Genomic DNA, 18,657 nt, shown 5'->3' with positions numbered 1-18,657 from the left:
ACTAAAAGCAAAAAATTGGATATGAACTTATTTTATATTGGCATAATTATTATTACTCGGTTTTGAAAATAATTCAAAATTAAAGAACTTTTTAAGAGATTTTCTACTTTTGTCTGTTGACACACAGGTAACATCATCATGCTGCTGTTTTCATGCAGATCTTGCTCAAGGGGCTGGAAGAAGGGCTCAGTGGCTATGAGCACACACTGCTCTTGTAGAGGACCCAAGTTTAGTTGCCAGCAGCCACACTGGTCAGCTCACAGTTGCCTATAACTTCAGCCTCAGGAGAATCCAGTGCCCTCTCCTGACTTCTATGGCTACTGCCTTCATGTTCACACATCTACACACTGATATGCACATATCCACATAATTTTAAAAAAATCTTGTTAAAAAAACTGGCTTAAGCTGTACAATAAAAATCACTATCCTATTTAAACTGAAGTATTTGTGGATCATATGTGGCTTATATCTTGCTATTTATAGTTGTCCACACTTGTTTTAAGTAACAGAGTACCTGAAGGTTTAAGCACTCAGCTAATGAAGAAATTTTGAAAAAAAAAAAAAGCACAAATTATACCAACTCCCAACCAGAAGTAAAATTTTATCTTTTACAATGCTAAAACAATAAATCACGAAACAGAACAGGGTAGACTTTAGATAAGTACCAATGAATCAGTAGGCAGAACTCCTTTGACCTTTTCAACACAGCTCAACATGATAAATGATATGGAAAATTATATACTGGTCTTTTGTCTTTAAAACTAGTAAATTCATTATTCTAGGATATCAAACTCAATGTATGGGAATTATACAGTAATTATTAATCTTGGAAAATTCAATTAATAGAATTATTAATGGATAAAACAGTAGCCAAGGTACGTATACATTGTACTGATCATTTCAAATCAGTATTTTATTATAATGTAAACATAATTATTTTGGAGAATTCTTTCTGGGTTTATAGAGACAGTTGTCTATGTAAAGAAAATGTAGAATATTTTGAAAATGAATGCAGTATCGGGGAGTTGGTTACAATTATTCACTAAAATATATTCGAAGTGGCACTGTAATTAAAATAGCTGGTTCCTCTGTGGTAGAATGACAAAGAAATGCATAGATACATAGACAAAAAGACAGGCAGACAAAAAAAATTGAAAATTTAAACACATCTAAGTAAATATGGACTAAAGAATGTGCTGATAGGGACATGTAAGTACAGTGAGGCAAAGGGACATTTCAGTACAGTGAGGCAACATACAAGAAAAATACATGGAACTCTAAGACATTTGGGAAAAGTTTGGACACTGTACAATGAAATAAAAGAGTAGGTTAAAGCCATCATGTGTTATTTTGAAAACTCTCTTTCTCATAATTTTACATTGTGTCGAATTTTAGTTTATAATATACATATGTACATTGTGAGATGTAATTTAGATATTTTATATCAAATATTTTAAATTTAAATATACATATGGTAACTTAGAGATTTACATGTAAAATCTTAAAAACTCCACTTTGGTAATGTTCCTTCTGTTTCTATTGTTTGGAACAATTTAGAGAGTATTAGTATTAACTCTTCTTTGAAGATCTGGTAGAATTCTGCACTGAAACCATCTGGTCCTGGGCTTTTTTTTTTTTTTTTTTTTCTTTTTGGTTGGAAGACTTTTAATGACTGTTTCTATTTCCTTGGGGTTTATTGGACTATTTAAATAGTTTATCTGATCTTGATTTAACTTAGGTATGTGGTACCTATCCAGAAAATTATCCATTTCTTTTAGGTTATCCAGTTTTGTGGAGTAGAGGTTTTTGAAGTATGTCCTGATGATTCTCAGGATTTCCTCAATGTCTATTGTTATGTCCCCCTTTTCATTTCTGATTTTGCTAATTTGGATGTTCTCTCTCTGTCTTTTGGTTAGTTTAGATAAGGGCTTGTCTATCTTGTTGTCTATCTTGTTGATTTTCTCAAAGAACCAACTCTTTGTTTCATTAATTTTTGTATTGTTCTCTTAGTTTCTATTTTATTGATTTCAGCTCTCACTTTGATAATTTCCTGGCGTCTATTCTTCTTGGGAGACTTTGCTTCTTCTTGCTCTAGAGCTTTCAGGTGTGCTGTTAAGTCACTAGTGTGAGATTTCTCCAAACTGTAATGTGAACCGTTTATGTTAATCAGACTGTTTCTCTGCAGTGTAATGTAATACTTCATATTGCTAAACAACATGCCTATTTTCATTTAATAAGAAGATTTCCTAATTAATAGCTATAATAATTCATTGTTAGAATAGAATAATGGCATTGAATAATATAAATATTGCCTAATAGATTTACCCAACATCAAATATATCTCTAGTTTTTGCTGTGTCAACACTATAATCTCAAGTGACATAATCAAATGCATGCCTATTTATGTGGTAGTTTTTATCTTTAAGGAATATGTATAATAAACCACTATTGATCATTCAATGTATGTGCATATTTATAATGAATTACTTGCTAGTCAAATATAGCTTGCACTTTGTAATATGCAAACAGGAACATATTCACATAAACACAAATATAAATACACATTTAAATATATATATATATATATTATATATATATATATTTGTGGTTTCACACATAGGAGAGTTGCGTGAGATTTCTTGTTTCCTTCCTTGCTGAAGAGCAAAGACTGTCATTTGACTCTGATTTTTAGCAACTAATGAGTAAACATTTTGAATTATATACTTTGAAAAATACATAATTTCTACAATATATTAGTTATTAACTATTTATATCAGTATTTCATACTCTTGATAACATTTGTCCATTCCAAAAACAGCTTTTCCTCTTTCACAAATTTCAGTAGCTTTTTATGACATTAATACTTGGTTTTAAGTAAACAATGAAATTATTTTGAATTAATCTACATTTTAATGTATATATTATATTTATTTTCAGTTAATATGCAGCTTTTAATTTTTAAATTATCCTTAAATATGCTTAATATATGTAAGGTTAGTCTGATTTTTCTAAAGATTTATTTATTTTTATTTATATGTGTAGCTAGAGTTTTCCTGCCTGGCCCACAGTTAGGACAAATCTCTGTCACCTTCCAGTCCCACAGCCGTTCAGACCCAACCAAGTAAACATGGAGACTTATATTGCTTACAAACTGTATGGCCCTGTCAAGCTTCTTGCTAACTGTTCTTATAGCTTAAATTAATCCATTTCCATAAATCTATACCTTGCCACATGGCTCGTGGCTTACCCACATCTTCACATGCTGCTTGTCATGGCTGTGGCTGGCAGTGTCTCCTTCCACCTTCCTATTCTTTCTTTTCTCCTCTCTGTTAGTCCCGCCTATACTTCCTGCCTAGCCACTAGCCAATCAGTGTTTTATTTATTGACCAATCAGAGTAATTTGACATACAGACCATCCCACAGCATATATGTGAGAGTATTTTATCTGCACATATGTCTCTACACTGTATATATGCCTGGTGCCCATGGAAACCAGAAAAGGGTATCAGATCCTCTAGAACTGAAATAACAGATCCTGAAGAGGTTCCTGGGAATCAATTCCAGGTCCTCTGCAGGAAGAGCTAGTGCTGTTAAACACTTGGCCATCCCTTCAGCCCTGTGTTAGGTACTTCTAAAGATGACCAGTTTCAGAAAGTTAAATTTATTATAGAACTACTTGTGGGTGAGTAATGTTTTCTACCAAACCAAAATTTTGAATTCATTACCTATATTTTCTATGCATTCACTTCTCACTCTATTGACTTGTGCTTTTCTATATCAACACTGTAGAGCTTTAGTTACTTTTATAGTGATATCAATATCTGTTATAACAAATCTTTTTTTCAGTCAGCCTTCTGATACTTTCATACAAAATTTTGGATTCTTCAAATTAATGTAGACTTCTCACCAATTCCTAAATATTGTTCTTGGTTTATTGATACTATTTCAACTAGTTTTCTGCCACGATCTTTCTAGTTACAAAATTTAAATTATAGAGAAGATATTTTATGTAATGCTATCTTTGATGAGTCTTTGAATAGATGTCTCCAAACTAAAGATGACAAAGCTAACAGTGCACTGGTGTACCTGGAATTACCTTCAGTACTCCTGACAACAAGGTTAATATAGGTTTCCATGGTTAGGAATTGTGAGGACATGGCATATTTGAGATAAATTTCAAGGTTCATCCAAATTAAAGTTAAAACAAAACCCTATTATAAAGCAAGGGCTATGCAAGCCTACATTATTACAAAGACAGGGATAATGTTTCTTCCCCCTCTCCCATCTGAAATTACAAATTTCTTTCTGCCTTTACCAAGTAACTATCCAAAGATGGAGAGAAATAGCCATTTAAAGAATTTATAATAATCCAGTGCTCAAGAATATTTTTGGCTTAATCACCAGGCCATGCTTGATTTGAAGGGGGGAAAAAGGTGTTTTGAAGTAATTCAAGAAAAATAATGTCAAAGCTACTACCTGACCAAAGAAAATATAAACACTTTCTATAAAAACATGCATTTATAAGAATTCTCATAGAAGTTCCTTCATGGGTTCAAAGAAAAAGCAGAGTAAAAATTATATCATTAGGCATTCAAGGAAATGAGCAGACAGAACAGATGGTAGAAACAGACTCTTAGCAACTCTGGAGAGTGGAATTATAGAATAGGAAAGTAAATATTTTACCTATAGTTGGAACAGTATAGCCTGAGAAAGGAGATAAACATTGGCAGATTATATAAGAATCTCTTAGAAACAATAGGTACTTTTTGGTCAAGAGTCTACCCTTTAGTGGCTGAACTATCTCTTAAGATCGAGCTACCCCACTCCTGGGCATACACCCAAAGGATGCCCCATAATACCACTAGGACACTTGTTCAACTATATTTATAGCAACTTTGTTTATAACACTCCAGAAACTGGAAACAACCTAGAAGGCCTTCCACTGAAGAATGGATAAAGAAAATACGGTACATTTACACAACGGAGTATTACTCGGCTGTTAAAAAAAATAACAATGAAATTTGCAAGCAAATGAATGGAACTAGGAAAAATCATCCTGAGTGGGGTAATCCATGCTCAGAAAGAAAAACATGGTATGTACTCACTTATAAGCAGATATTAGCTGTAAAGTAAAGATAATAATCCTACAATCTAGAGACCCCAAGAAGCTAAGTAATAAGAAGGGCTCAAGGGGAGACATATGAATCTCTGCTGGGGATGTTTTTCTGTTTGCTGTGATAAATAAAATGCTGATTGGGCAGTAGCCAGGCAGGAAGTATAGTATAGGTGGAATAAGCAGAGAGGAGAATGCTGGGAAGAGGAAGGCTCAGTCAGGAGATGCTGCCAGCTTCTGCCATGGGAAGCAAGATGTAAAGACACTGATAAGCCACAAGCCACACGGCAAGGTATAGATTTATAGAAATGGGTTAATTTAAGATGTAAGATCTAGCTAGCAAGAAGCCTGAGCCATTAGGCCATACAGTTTGTAATTAATATAAAGCTCTGTGTATTTATTTGAGTCTGAGCAACTTCAGGCTTGGGCACGACTGGAGAAAACTTTAGCTACAAGTCTCCCTAGGAAAAGGAAATAGAATTGATATTGTGGATGGGGGTGCTGGGAGTGGGTGGGATGGAAACTGTATGGATAAAGTTGGGGGAGGACAAATGGAGAGAGTATTTGGAGTGACATCAAGAATTGGGGGCACCTCAGGGATAAGCATGAAACCTAGTGCAATGGAAAATCCCAGGAATATATAAGGGTGACCCAGGATAAGACTCCTCGTAATGGGGATATGGAGCCTGAACCAGCCATCTCCTATAACCAGGCAAGACTTCCAGTGGAGGGACTGGGGCACCAACCCAGCCACAAAACGTTCAACCTACAATTTGTCCTGCCTAAAAGATGTGCAGTAAAAGTGGCACAGAAATTAAGGAAGAGGCCAAATAATGACTGGTTCACCTTGAGACCTATGTCATGAGAGGGAACCCATTCCTTACATCACTTAGAGGGTCAAGACCCAAAGGCTAGATAGCCCAACCACCCAGATTGAACTAGACAGGACTGGTAATTGGGGGGGGGGATTGATACTCTGCTATAATTGTAGGTAGGAGACTAGCATTATCATCATCAAAGAGGTTTCATCTATTGAGGATGGAAAAAGATACAGAGACCCATAGCCAAACATTAGGCAAAGCTGGAAATACTGCAGAAGAGGGGGAGAAAGGATGGTAGGAACCATAGGAGTCACAGACATCAAAGAAAATCTACAGAATCAACTAAATTAGGTTCATGGGAGCTCACAGAGATTGAACTGACAATCAGAGACCTGCCTGGGTCTGCCCTAGGTCTTCTGCATATATGCTATGGTTGTGTAGTTTGGTCTTCTTGTGGGATCTCTAACAGTGGAAGCAGGAGCTCTATCTGACTCTTTCAACTGCTCTTGGATCATTTTCCTCCTGCTGGGTTGACCCTTCCAGCTTTAATAGGAGGGGTGGCCTTGAGGTCTACTGCAACAATTAAGTACATATGCCATGTTTGGTTGACATCCACTGGAGGCCTGCCCTTTTCTGAAGAAAAAATGGAGAAGTAGGGTGGAGGATCTAGGTGGGAAGGAGAGAGGGGAAACTGCTTTCAGGATGTAATACATAAGAGAAAAAGAAAAAAGTAGATATAATTGTAGCTAAAACTCAATGGACTATTTTAAAAAGTTAAGTTGGTAAAGAATTTGACAGTAATACTCAAAAGAGAAATGAAGGTAATTACAATGTAATTCTCTCTCTTCCAAAAAAGTAGGAAGAGATAAATGTATGAAAGATAAATTTCCATTAAAAAGTAAGAAATTTTAATATGTAATAATATCTTATAAGGTTAAAAAAGAGAGAAATGATGAGAAATTGCCTCATATTGAAAGACATTAACCTACACATTAAAGAATCCCCATAAATTGAAGAGAATTTGCTTATAGATAAATCAAAATAAAGTTATTTAATACCATTGATAAAGCACTTTTAAATATGTCCTTCCCAAAACCATCTTCAAAAGAGCAATAATGTGACTTCAATTCACCTTCCAAACATAGTCACAGATCCTGGAAATACATCCTTTATGAAATAAAAGAAGAAAAACTGTAAATACCAAATGCAATGGATAAATTTTTACATTAGTGAAAAAAAAAGAGATACAGAAGCAAAAACTATAAAATTTTAAAGGATGCCAAGAGACAACTTCCACATGAAGACTCCAAGATAAAAGTATAAAAATAAATGGACAAAATGTGCACAAAGTTAATCCAATACTAACTGAAAGTAGTATTTATAATACTCACATCAACTGTTAAAAATAGAATTAGCAAACAAAATACTTTTTTGAGAGGGGAAAAAGGTTGACCTGAATTAAAATAATTTATTGTGTGCAAAAACAGCCACTTAGGTTAATACCTTGATGACAGACATCCCACGATCTGATGCCCACTCTCTTGAAAATCACTAGTGATAGCAAGTGGCACAGGAGTTCAGAGCTACTGACATAAACCACATAGACACATTTAGAATTGTAGGTGATGGCAGTGTACTTTGAGAGCCAACAGAGATCATAGTTTTTGTTGTTGTTGTTGTTGTTGTTATTGTAATGAAAAAAAAAAAAGCTCCCTTGAAGTGTCTTTCAATGGCAGGTTGGTTAGATTGTGACAATGTCCAGGAAACAGACAAAGGTGTCCATATCAACAGTCCTGTAACGTTAGGTATCCTGGATTAAAGGGAAGCCAAAGGTCTCTTTTGTATCCCATAATCTAATCAATATTTATATGTATAATGCAGCTATCATTTGGCTTAAAGGGGCTTATTGGGAAATCATTTATACTATTTTCTAGACAGAAAATATTTTACTGTTTAAAATAACCCTGACTTTTAAATTATAACCTGTTTTTATGTTCAGGCTATCTGAGTATTATTTCTCCTGCAGTTATACATAAAATGTTTTTACATTAAAAAAGGACAAATACTATAGAATTATATTATATGAAATATATAGAACATACAAATTCATAGAGACAGAAAGATCAGACATTATCTCAAGATAGAGAAGAAATAAAGAGCAATGATTTCCTAAGTACAAAATCTTTGTTTTGTGTGAAGGAAAAATGCCACAAATGGAGAGTAGTATCAGGACATAATATCATGAATATAATAAATCAATACAATTAATGTCATTAATGAATGTCATAAATATAAATATTTAATGAATACTGTGAATGTAATCAATGAATCCCACAAATGTAATTAATATCATGAGTGTAATTAATGAATATCATGAGTATAACTAAAAAACAAATCTAAAAAAAATAAATAAAAAATAAAGGGGAGCCAAAAATCTTGTTGCTACATTTTGTTTTACATACTTAAAATGTTTATATATTTAAAAATTACTGAGGGATAAGTTATAGGGCATACATAGTAGTTTAATATAAAAAATGAGAGAAAGCCCAACCAGCTTCATCACTCACCCTGTATTCAGATATTACTTTCTAGGCACTGAGGAGCAGCTGGCAATTTTTGATTAAAGAAGTAAGACAAGCACAGTCTTAGTTTTGGTCAATTACTCCAGAAAAGATAATCAGCATATTGTTTCTGAGAGCATGAACCATTTTCCAGTTGAAAATGGAACTCAAACTCAGAAAACAATGCCATCTCACTACTCAACTCTGTGGCTGTATGAAATACACATGCCAAACATATGCACATACACACCAAGAGAATTCATTCAAAAATAGAGATATTACTTTTGATAGTAATTACCAGTGCATTTTCCAGGTTAGAATTTGTGTGCCTCTGAGTTTTATGCCAATTGCCTTTGTAACTCTTACGTGCCAATAGTTCTTTCTATTGGGAAAAAGAACATTTTTCCGTTTTCATTTGTGTGTGTGTGTGTGTGTGTGTGTGCATATGTAATATGAACAAGGACATGTGCATGATGCAGCATGCTTGTGGAGGTCAAAGGACAATCTTGGGTATTAGTCTTGACAGTTCTATCTTGTTTGCTACACAAGGTCTTTTTATCTGCCTCAGATTATAGCAAGCTAGCCACCCATGAGCTCCCAAAGATCCTTCTCCTGTCTCTCATCTCACTGTAGGAACCCTGAAGTGCAGATGGACCTTACTGTACCCAGTTGCTGTGTAATCTTGGATGTAATCTTGGGTCCTCCTGCTTGCACAAGTGCTTTACTCCATGAACCATCTCCCAGGCCCAAAAGAAGTGGTTTTTACTTTGCACTGAATCATGCAAGGAAGCGTTTTATGCCATGTGCATTATTTAATTTGTGTGTACATAATAGCTAGAGAAATCTAGCAAAATTTTGCAAAGGGAAATGGGGGGAATTGATATTTTTTATCATTTAACACAATAGTTTGAAAGAGAACACATCACTACTGTTCAAAACACAGGATCGTGAAATGAATACAAGAGCAAACAGCCTTTTTCCACATTGCGTTTCTGGATTGGCCTCACATACTCTTAGATAAAGTAGTGTTTCTCAAAGGAAAACTATCCAGGAATATAGCCCGGCGTTCACAGTTTGACGACTCCGAAACGCGCATTTCCAATTGAGAGAGACAATTGCAAACAGCGGCCTGTGCTGGGGAAACAGAGAAAAGCTGACAGTGGAGCCACAATAGAAGGAGTGTAGCTTTCGAAACCAGAGCTGTCATCCAGTTTGTAAGAAAATAAAGAACGGAAGTATTGGCCTAAACTCCAGTGATCACAGAAGCCGAACACAATACAACACCCGCGACATCTTTTTCCCAAAGAGGCACAAGGCTCATTGAGTCAAGCAATTCAATTACCCTCTCACCCTGGGATGAACCCCCTTCCTGTGTTCAGGTCCGCTGGCAGAGCAGTATGGGACAGCCTGCATTGTGCACTGCCAGCTATGTCTAAAACTCTGCAGGCTTTTATAGAAAATAAGTCTTTGACCCTTCATGATTAATACAAATGATTCCTCAGGAACATACTACTTTAAAAAGTTTATTAACAGCCTGACAAAGGGCAAAATTTTTAGTAAAATGACTTCCAAAATTTTACTTAATATGTAATTATGTTTGAATAAATACCAACACACAGAGAAGTTAAGAAAACTTAAAGAGGTTTCTCTATTTATTTTTTAATATTTATTTGTATCCTGTGTCACAAGTATTTATTTGGCCTCTATGTATGTATCTATACCACATAAGTACTTGGTGCCTGTGGAAGTCAGAACAGTATGACACATAACTGGAGCTGGAATTATAGATGGCTCTGAGTCACAATATGGATCCTGGGAAATTAACTCTGGTCCTCTACAAGAGCAATGACTACTCTTAACCACTGTGCCATCATTCCAACCCAAAATGGAAGAAGTTTTAACAACAACAGAAAAAAAGAGATCATTCTCATATATCTCTGACATGATATAAACCCTTCAAAGAATGCCATCATTCCTTTTTTTGTCATTATTCCTGTAGATTTGTATAGATTTTGAATGAGTAGAATATGTAACCCGCAAGGTGGCTTAGCTCCTGGTGTGGGACTGGTCAGAGACAATTTACTTAGCAGACTCTACCAGACTGATGGCCATCAACTGACCCCCTTATTTCTGATATGAGTACTGTTAATTAAGGAATATGTTTTAGCTAAAATATTTTAGGCTTCATACTTTATATATTTTGGTAAGATAATTTATAAATGAACATGATTTCAAGTCCATTTCATGTGGTATTATTTAATAAGTAAGACAAAGTTCTTATGATAATGAATATTTTGGATACTATGATATTTAAAACATGACCCCTTTCTAGAATTCTTCCAAAAATGCAAAGCAGATTTCCCAGTCCCTAAGGGATTAATTGTAACACAAATTTCAAATGGTCTTAAAAATTAAAAAACCTGGGAGCCAGGTATTGAGGTAAATTCTGAAAGATCAGAGAAGCAGAACAAGCCACAGGTAACCTCACCACCCCATCTTCACAGCCAATCCTGTGAAGCCTCTGAGTCCTCATCTGAATGGATCTCAGCTGAACTGCTGCTAAAAGCATAAAAGTTTAAAAGCCTCTAGTTCCTGGTCCTCAGGCCTTACATACCTTTCTGCTTCCTGCCATCACTTCCTGGGATTAAAGTCATGTGTCTTTCCCAAGCTAAGACTTGAACTCTCAAATGCTGGATTAAAGGCGTGTGTCACCATGCCTGACTGTTTCTAGTGTGGCCTTGAACTCACAGAGATCTGGATGGATCTCTGCTTCTGGAATGCTAGGATTAAAGGCGTGTGCTACCACTGCCTAAACTCTATGCTTAATATTGTAGCTGTTCTGTTCTCTAACCCACAGATAAATTTATTAGGGGCACAACATATTGGGGGACACAATATCACCACAATTAAGACTTAAACATGAAGAATATTATTCACAGATTTTTATAAACCACAATCGATTGGTTTATTTCCACTTCCTTTCTTCATGCTATCTCAGGCATGTTTATTAAAGCAAAATATCATTTCCCCAAAGAAGCAGTGGGTATATTCACTCTCCTTCTTTCACACATGTGGCATGTACAATCTTCCTGGGTCATGTGGAATGTAGTATCAACCAAAATAAACTATAATGTTGTATTTTTTAAGATGTGTCTCTGTTTATCTTTCATTACACACTATTAAGATGATGAGGATGACTTGGTGACAGCAAGTACATCTTAATGTTTAAACTGTGGCTACTGAGTAGTTACTGTCAACAACACCAGTGGAATCACGACCATGAGACTTGCCACATCAAACAAAGAGGGACAGTAATTTCACATCAATAAAATACTTAAGTAATCACAACTACACTAAACATATCCATATGAATTATTATTCACTTCTCACTCTGCAGCAACTTTGGAAGACTGACAGTACATTTCCTCATAGAATAAAGTGATAAGATTAGTAGTTTTCTACTGGCTTAATAGCAAGTGTTCAAACTAAAATTTAAGTACTCCAAATCCTGCTAAATATGTCCAGGAAGAACAATGTTATGCCCTACGACATAAGCAGTAGCTGCTGATTATCCCAATACATTTTTATATTTTTATTAATTCCTTGATAATCACATACATGCAGAGATGGTGTTTTATCATATCCATTGTCTTTTCCTCCCAATTCCAAAACTCCTCTCAGATCTACCCCATCCTACTGCCAACCTCATGTCTTCTTTTATTGTTTGTCTCTTTAATCCTTTGAGTCTAATTTGTATATCTATAGTTTCCTGGGTATATGGCCATCCACTAGAGCACAGTTGATCTACTAGTGGTCACTCCTTAAAGAACACTGACTCTTCTTCCCACAGAAGCCAGCAACTACCTCCTCAGCTAGGGATGGGGCTTGAGATCTACCCTCATGATGAAATGCCGACTGCCTTTATCTTGTGCAAGTCTTGCACAAGTAACCACATCTGCTGTGAGTTCATGAGTGCGGTGGTCCCATTATCTCCATGACCTCTGAACTCACCTTGTTGGCGATACTTGTGATGAATGACTTAATATCAAGATTTGTGGGACAGCTCTTCTGGCAGGGGGCATCTGCACATTTCAAGCATCTAGGGAATAGAATAACTGTGTTAAGAAAATTACAAAGAAGATGACATCATCTCTCTATTTTTTTTTAATCTTAAGCCAACTCAGAGTTAACATTTAACAAATACAAATAAAATTTAAAACTTCTAAGCATGCATTCTTTTGTTTGTTTGTTGTTTTTTTTTTTTGAGACAGGGTTTCTATGTGTAGTTTTGGTGCCTGTCCTGGATCTAGCTTTGTAGACCAGGCTGGCCTCGAACACACAGAGATCCATCTGGCTCTGCCTTCCGAGTGCTGGGACTAAAGGTATATGCCACCATCACCTGGCAAGCATACATTCTTTAAGTGATACAGTAAATACTTAGCCTCTGTCTTCTAAACTTTTTTTGCCTCCTGTTTTTTACAGCATCCTGTTCTTTTAGAACTGCTCTTAGGTTTTAGGAGGTATCTACTGGAGAATCATCATTCACTCCTTCATGAAATCTTTCACCTTTTGATATACCAGTTCACTGTTTAATACATACAATATTTTATGACACACCTTAGTGCCTTAGAGACTACAATTATTATACAGATACCAAAGAGATCTGTATCTTAAGAGTGACAATGTCCTTATATTCTCTGCTCTATCCAAACTTCCTGCTGTTCTCTACTTCCTTCCCCCCTCCCTTCATCCATTTCTCGTATCTTTCAGCTTATAATCCACTCACAGCACAGGTGAGTTCTGTAGCAACTGTTTCAAAGAGTATCCCAGTTTCACTCCCTTCAAGAACAAAGCATTTTCTTCCCATGGCTGCCTTCAGCTTAAGGGAAAGGAATAAGGTCATGGTATCCTTTGCTAGTGGCAGCCCTCATGAAATTACAGGTCAGTGAGGAGCTTAGAGATACAAACTCCTTACTCCACTGTGGGTACTGATCCACAGGGATCTACTATATACCCAATTCCACTCCCTTCATTTCCTAATTTTATCTCAAAATCTTTTTCATGAGGAACAAGCCAGGGATATTCCTGAAGGTTAAAATTCCTAAGAGCCACTTGGGAAGCTGATAGATGTGCTTATTTCACTGGGGAGCTCCTGGTAAGTCCAAGTTATCGCTCTCTGAAGTGATATTAATAACCATACTATGAGACCCACCGTCCCACAATGCTATTGTGGGATAGAGCCAGATGCAAACACTGATTATATCATTTGTCATTTGTGTGTGTGTGTGTGTGTGTGTGTGGTGTTCACTTACTCACTCATTTACTAATCCCCCTTATGACAGATTGAGCTTGTTAACCAAGTTAGGAGCTTGGTTTTCAAAGAAATGGTGCAGGAAGGTAGTATAGAACCTTCAACAGGTGGAGCCTACTGGGAAGACAAGTCATTTAGGGTACTAGTTTCAGAATGAATTGACGAGGTCATGTCTGTTCTTACAGGAGGCTGAGTACAGAAGAGCAAGCCTAGCTCCTTCCTTGCCTCCCTTTGACTTTCTTTATTGCTATATGATATCTCTCTCATACATGTATCATCTATCATAAGGCTCGCGTGATACCCTGTGCCATGTGATTTGAGCTTTTAACCTCCAAAATGGTGAACTAAATAGACGTCTTTATTTTGCATATTACCCAATCTTAGTTATTTTTATTACAGGAACAGAAAGGAACGAAAGACATGGAGAACACAAACATGATGGTTCATTTCATGGAAAGTGCAGAAACGTAAAGAGCACTTCAGCTTTCAAAATGACCACCAAGATTTAACAAAATTCAGCATAAGGGAGCATCTGGGAGGGTTAGTAATCCTGAAGTGGGAGTCAGGAAAGATTTGCTGAATGCAATAATTCTTAATGAAGCCTTGAAAGATGGGTGGATGTTAAAGAGGCAAATAGTGGCAGTATTGGCAGCCTAGGAAAACAAAAGATTGACTCCGTAGTGGAAATGGTAGTTGCCAAGGTTCGAAGGGAAAAGAATATATCATGGTGGGTGAAAAAAAAAGGGGGGCATGGGATTTAGTCTCATCTAAAGCAAGAGAAGGTGAAGAAAGATATTCAGCTGGAGATATAACTTCAGAGAATATAGCACTGTCATGTGTGTTAGCAGACCAGAACCCTCTAATAATTTGTCTAAGAATGAATTTTACATTACTCCCTGACATGGGGATGAACACCCTCATTTTCTATCCACTTCCAAGTGGATAGACCTCAGTTCATTTCCTTCAAGGAAACAATAGCCATCTCCTTGTCATTCCTGTACGGTCATCCTCTCTATTGTCTGAAGCAATTTCTCAGAACCTAATTAATATCTTGTTTTTAAATCTGGTCTCTTTTCTATGGCTTATGCCCTTAGCCTTCTCTCTAAATTAAATTTTTCACAATGAGTACTGAAGGCTTTTCATAATCAATTGTCCTCTGTGAAATGTAGTCATTAAACTCTCCCCTGTCAGTGCTCTCAATGCCATTGTTAGATTCACATCTGTCATTTTGTTGGCTTCCAATCTACTCAGACTTAGGCTTTTAGAATGTTTTGTTTTCTATTTCCCCCTAAAACATTCTCTCTGATGAAAAAAAAAAAAAAAAAAAAAACAATTTCTTGAAAGTGCATCCTGCAACATACATCACAAAGTGATGTAAAATAATAATAATAACAATAGGCCGATGCACTCTTTGAAGTTGAGGTGAGGAATGCTGTGTGAGGAACTGCCATGTGGATAAATATGGTGGTCATAAATAATACTGTGAAAGACTTTCTACCAAATACCAATGAAACATAGTCAAAACCCTAGCAAAACATTTTTCTCATATTTTCTACCTTAATACGTCATTTTAACAGTTTAAACATACTTGCCATTACATAGCTAATTAAGATATATATGCATATGTATGCTAAACACACATACACACACACACACACACACACACACACACACACACACACACACACACAAAGAGAAAGAAGGGAAGAAAGAGAGAGAGATGGTACTAGACAGAGAGACAACATCATACAGATCCTAGCTATCTCTAACCAAGTTTTCTGTACTTCCTCTTTCAAACACTCAACTTGACTAATAAGGCAACTAAAAATGATCTTATAATGTCAGCAGATATGAGTGAACTGAATTAAGATGCAGCATGTCTTCCTGTCCTTCCAGAGAAATCTTAAATTGAACATAAACAGAGTCACTTAACAGCACTGACAACGTAAGGATTTTTTCGTTGTGGTTATTAAGCCTCTTTACCAAATAATTCTCCCTTTATTATTGAGCTAGTTCACAAATAACAGCTGTTGGAAATGTCAGATGTTAATGAGGCAGGGCAATGCAAACCTGAATTGTAGCATTCTTTTTTTTTTCTTTTGGTGCCATGAATATGCCAGAATGGGCAGACTCTGATAATAATACCATCTTGCAATTCTCTAAGCGCTCTGCAGACTAAAGTGCATCAGGCTGCCATTAATCCCACTTATCACTCTGACAGCTCAGTAATTACACCACTGCTATAGCCAGGTAGTCCTAATAAAATATCAACCACTGCACTGGAATGCATACTGGGGAGATGTTTTATTAAACTTGTGGGGGGGTTGATCATCAAGTGACATTATCGTTGACCTATTTTTCTATTTGACAATAAATTATCCTTTGACCATGCCATAATAGATATTACAGAGTATATTTACTGTACCGAATCGGAAAGGTTGAGAATGGTAATGATGTAGACAAACGATGTAAATAAAATAGCAGAAATGCACGTCCAGATGTTATTTCCTAAATTGCTTTAAATGATTGATACTATGAAGAATCAGAGACACAGTACTTAGGGGGATTTGTCAACAATTATGGTAAACCACAGTGCTCAGTAAATTGTTCCTCAGAAGTAACATTTCAATTACAGTTGTTTGTATCTTCAGTCATTTAAGAACCCCTTTTCTGCAGAGTCACTTTGCTATAATAAGGTTTATTTTTAAATTCACTGTAAGGGGCAAAAGTTAGTTGAGATAAATAATTATGTAATATTTTTAATCTGCATATAATTAAATTCCTACTAAACTTGTATATTAGATTATCATTAAAAGCAGTGAAACATCATATGTTTTATTACTGATAAACTTTCTATTTTCATATTTAGACAGGGCATAACAATGGATTTCATTTAAAGCAATATGTGGGATGCTTAATAAATGTTAATCTTTTGTGATTAACAGGATTTTCAAAAGGCATATGGAAACTTTCACTCTGTTACTTGAGGGACCAAACTATTCAAGATATACGTATTTGAGATCTTTCTGCAGGGAAAAAAGACACAATGAGGATGAGTAGTTTTACTTATTAATAAATAAGTTGCATTTTATTCTTCACACATCTGAAAAGAACAGATACTTCCTTCTTCTACTACTAAACAGCTGGAACTGTAAACAATGCTTCTTACATAATTGTCTACTTAAAGAGTTAAAATGAAAAATTTTCAGGAAAAACACACTCACCCAGGAGCACCTACTGGTACGTACATCTACTGGGTATATGAACTCGATATACACTGTCTTAGTTTTGCTAAGCTTTGATTTAATGATATCAGCACCATTCTGTTATAACCTACATTAAGACTTATACTAATATAATAGAATTGATCAAATTAGTACTCATATAAAACTTTCTAAGCCAGGCGGTGGTGGCGCACGCCTTTAATCCCAGCACTCGGGAGGCAGAGCCAGGCGGATCTCTGTGAGTTCGAGGCCAGCCTGGGCTACCAAGTGAGTTCCAGGAAAGGTGCAAAGCTACACAGAGAAACCCTGTCTCGAAAAACCAAAAAAAAAAAAAATCTAATATTTTCTCAATTTTGATGTTATCTTTTTACAGGTCATGTTCGTTTATCATTTGAAATATCTACTAGTTGAGACACAATCAATAGTATAGATCTTAGCTTCCACTTCCTCTCTCTTCCTTACTTTACAGACACTAGAGTAAACAAATACATATGTTAGTGATATTTACTAATGGTGGAATATTTCTACTGAAAACTGGGTAGAGCTGATTTGTGAAGTTGGCAAAAGGCATGTGAATCAAGTTTTAAAGGTTGGTAGTGTCAGATGTGCATCTGAGTTTCACTGCGGTCAGATTTTAGGCCCAGCAACTAGAAAAAATAAAACACCTAAGATTGATGGATTGTATCTTTAAACACATGATATGGCTAATTTTATGTTGTGATCCAGCAAGCAGTCAAAACAGTGAACTGAACATTAAATTCTGCTTCCAATAATTTTCTGACTATTGGTTATAGCACACTTCCCTCGATATTCCATTAGCAGCCCTTCTTATACAACTTCTGATGTTGCTTATCTGATGTATATAGAGAGAGTTTTTCTGGCCAAAGGATATCTAGTACTGACACTGAATGTTAGTAACATTCTTCTTGGCCCACATACTATATTCATGTTACTGAGTTAGATGCTATGGTAACATCATTAAAAAAAACTAAATTTATTTCTTTAACTTTCTTTCTTTTTCTTTTCTTTTTTTTTTTTTTGGAAACAGATTCTTCTCTCATACAACACATTGCAACCACATTTTCTCCTCCATCTACTCCTGCCACTCCCCATCTTCACTCTCCTCCATATCCACTCTACCTCCCTTTATTCTCTGAAAAAGAACAGCCTCCAAGAGGTAACAGCCAAATAGGACAAAACAAGACACAATAGGACAATGCAAAAGCTCTTTTATTGAGCCGAATTTAACACTATGCATCACTTTGTTTTTATACACCACCTTTAATTCCTTGGTGTTTAGCCTTTTAATAACTGTTTGCATATAAAATTTAATGTGAAACATAATTTCTAAATTTTAAACATTTATAATAACATCAAACATATTTTAAAATATTTGCACATTAAGAACCTCTTTCAAATGAGGGTTCTTTTGAACAATTCAAAAGAGGAAAATTTAGAGGAGTTTGCAATTTACACAGAACTGATGCTCAAAGTAATTTTGTGGATAATAATGACAATCAGCCTAAGAATAAAATATAATTTGTTATTTTTCTTCCAATTTTTCATACTACATAAGAGAATTATGAATGTTCCCAGTACCGATGGCTTAAAAATAAATTAATATGGG

At 35.6% G+C, this 18,657-nt stretch overlaps 1 protein-coding gene across 1 annotated transcript in view; it reads right to left on the bottom strand.

Annotated features, from left to right (window-relative positions):
• Dpyd (dihydropyrimidine dehydrogenase) overlaps positions 1 to 18,657 on the bottom strand; it is an 847,112-nt gene that overhangs the window by 652,703 nt on the left and 175,752 nt on the right. Inside the window, exon 4 of the mRNA XM_028880091.2 lies at positions 12,507 to 12,594. Within this exon, the coding sequence (XP_028735924.1) occupies positions 12,507 to 12,594 (88 nt within the window). The remainder of the gene's footprint in view (positions 1 to 12,506; positions 12,595 to 18,657) is intronic.

This window comes from Peromyscus leucopus, chromosome 6, assembly GCF_004664715.2.
Source record: "Peromyscus leucopus breed LL Stock chromosome 6, UCI_PerLeu_2.1, whole genome shotgun sequence".
NCBI lineage: Eukaryota > Metazoa > Chordata > Mammalia > Rodentia > Cricetidae > Peromyscus > Peromyscus leucopus.
The sequence above is the reverse complement of the archived record's forward strand: the minus strand, read 5'-3'. Positions and strand labels throughout refer to the sequence as shown.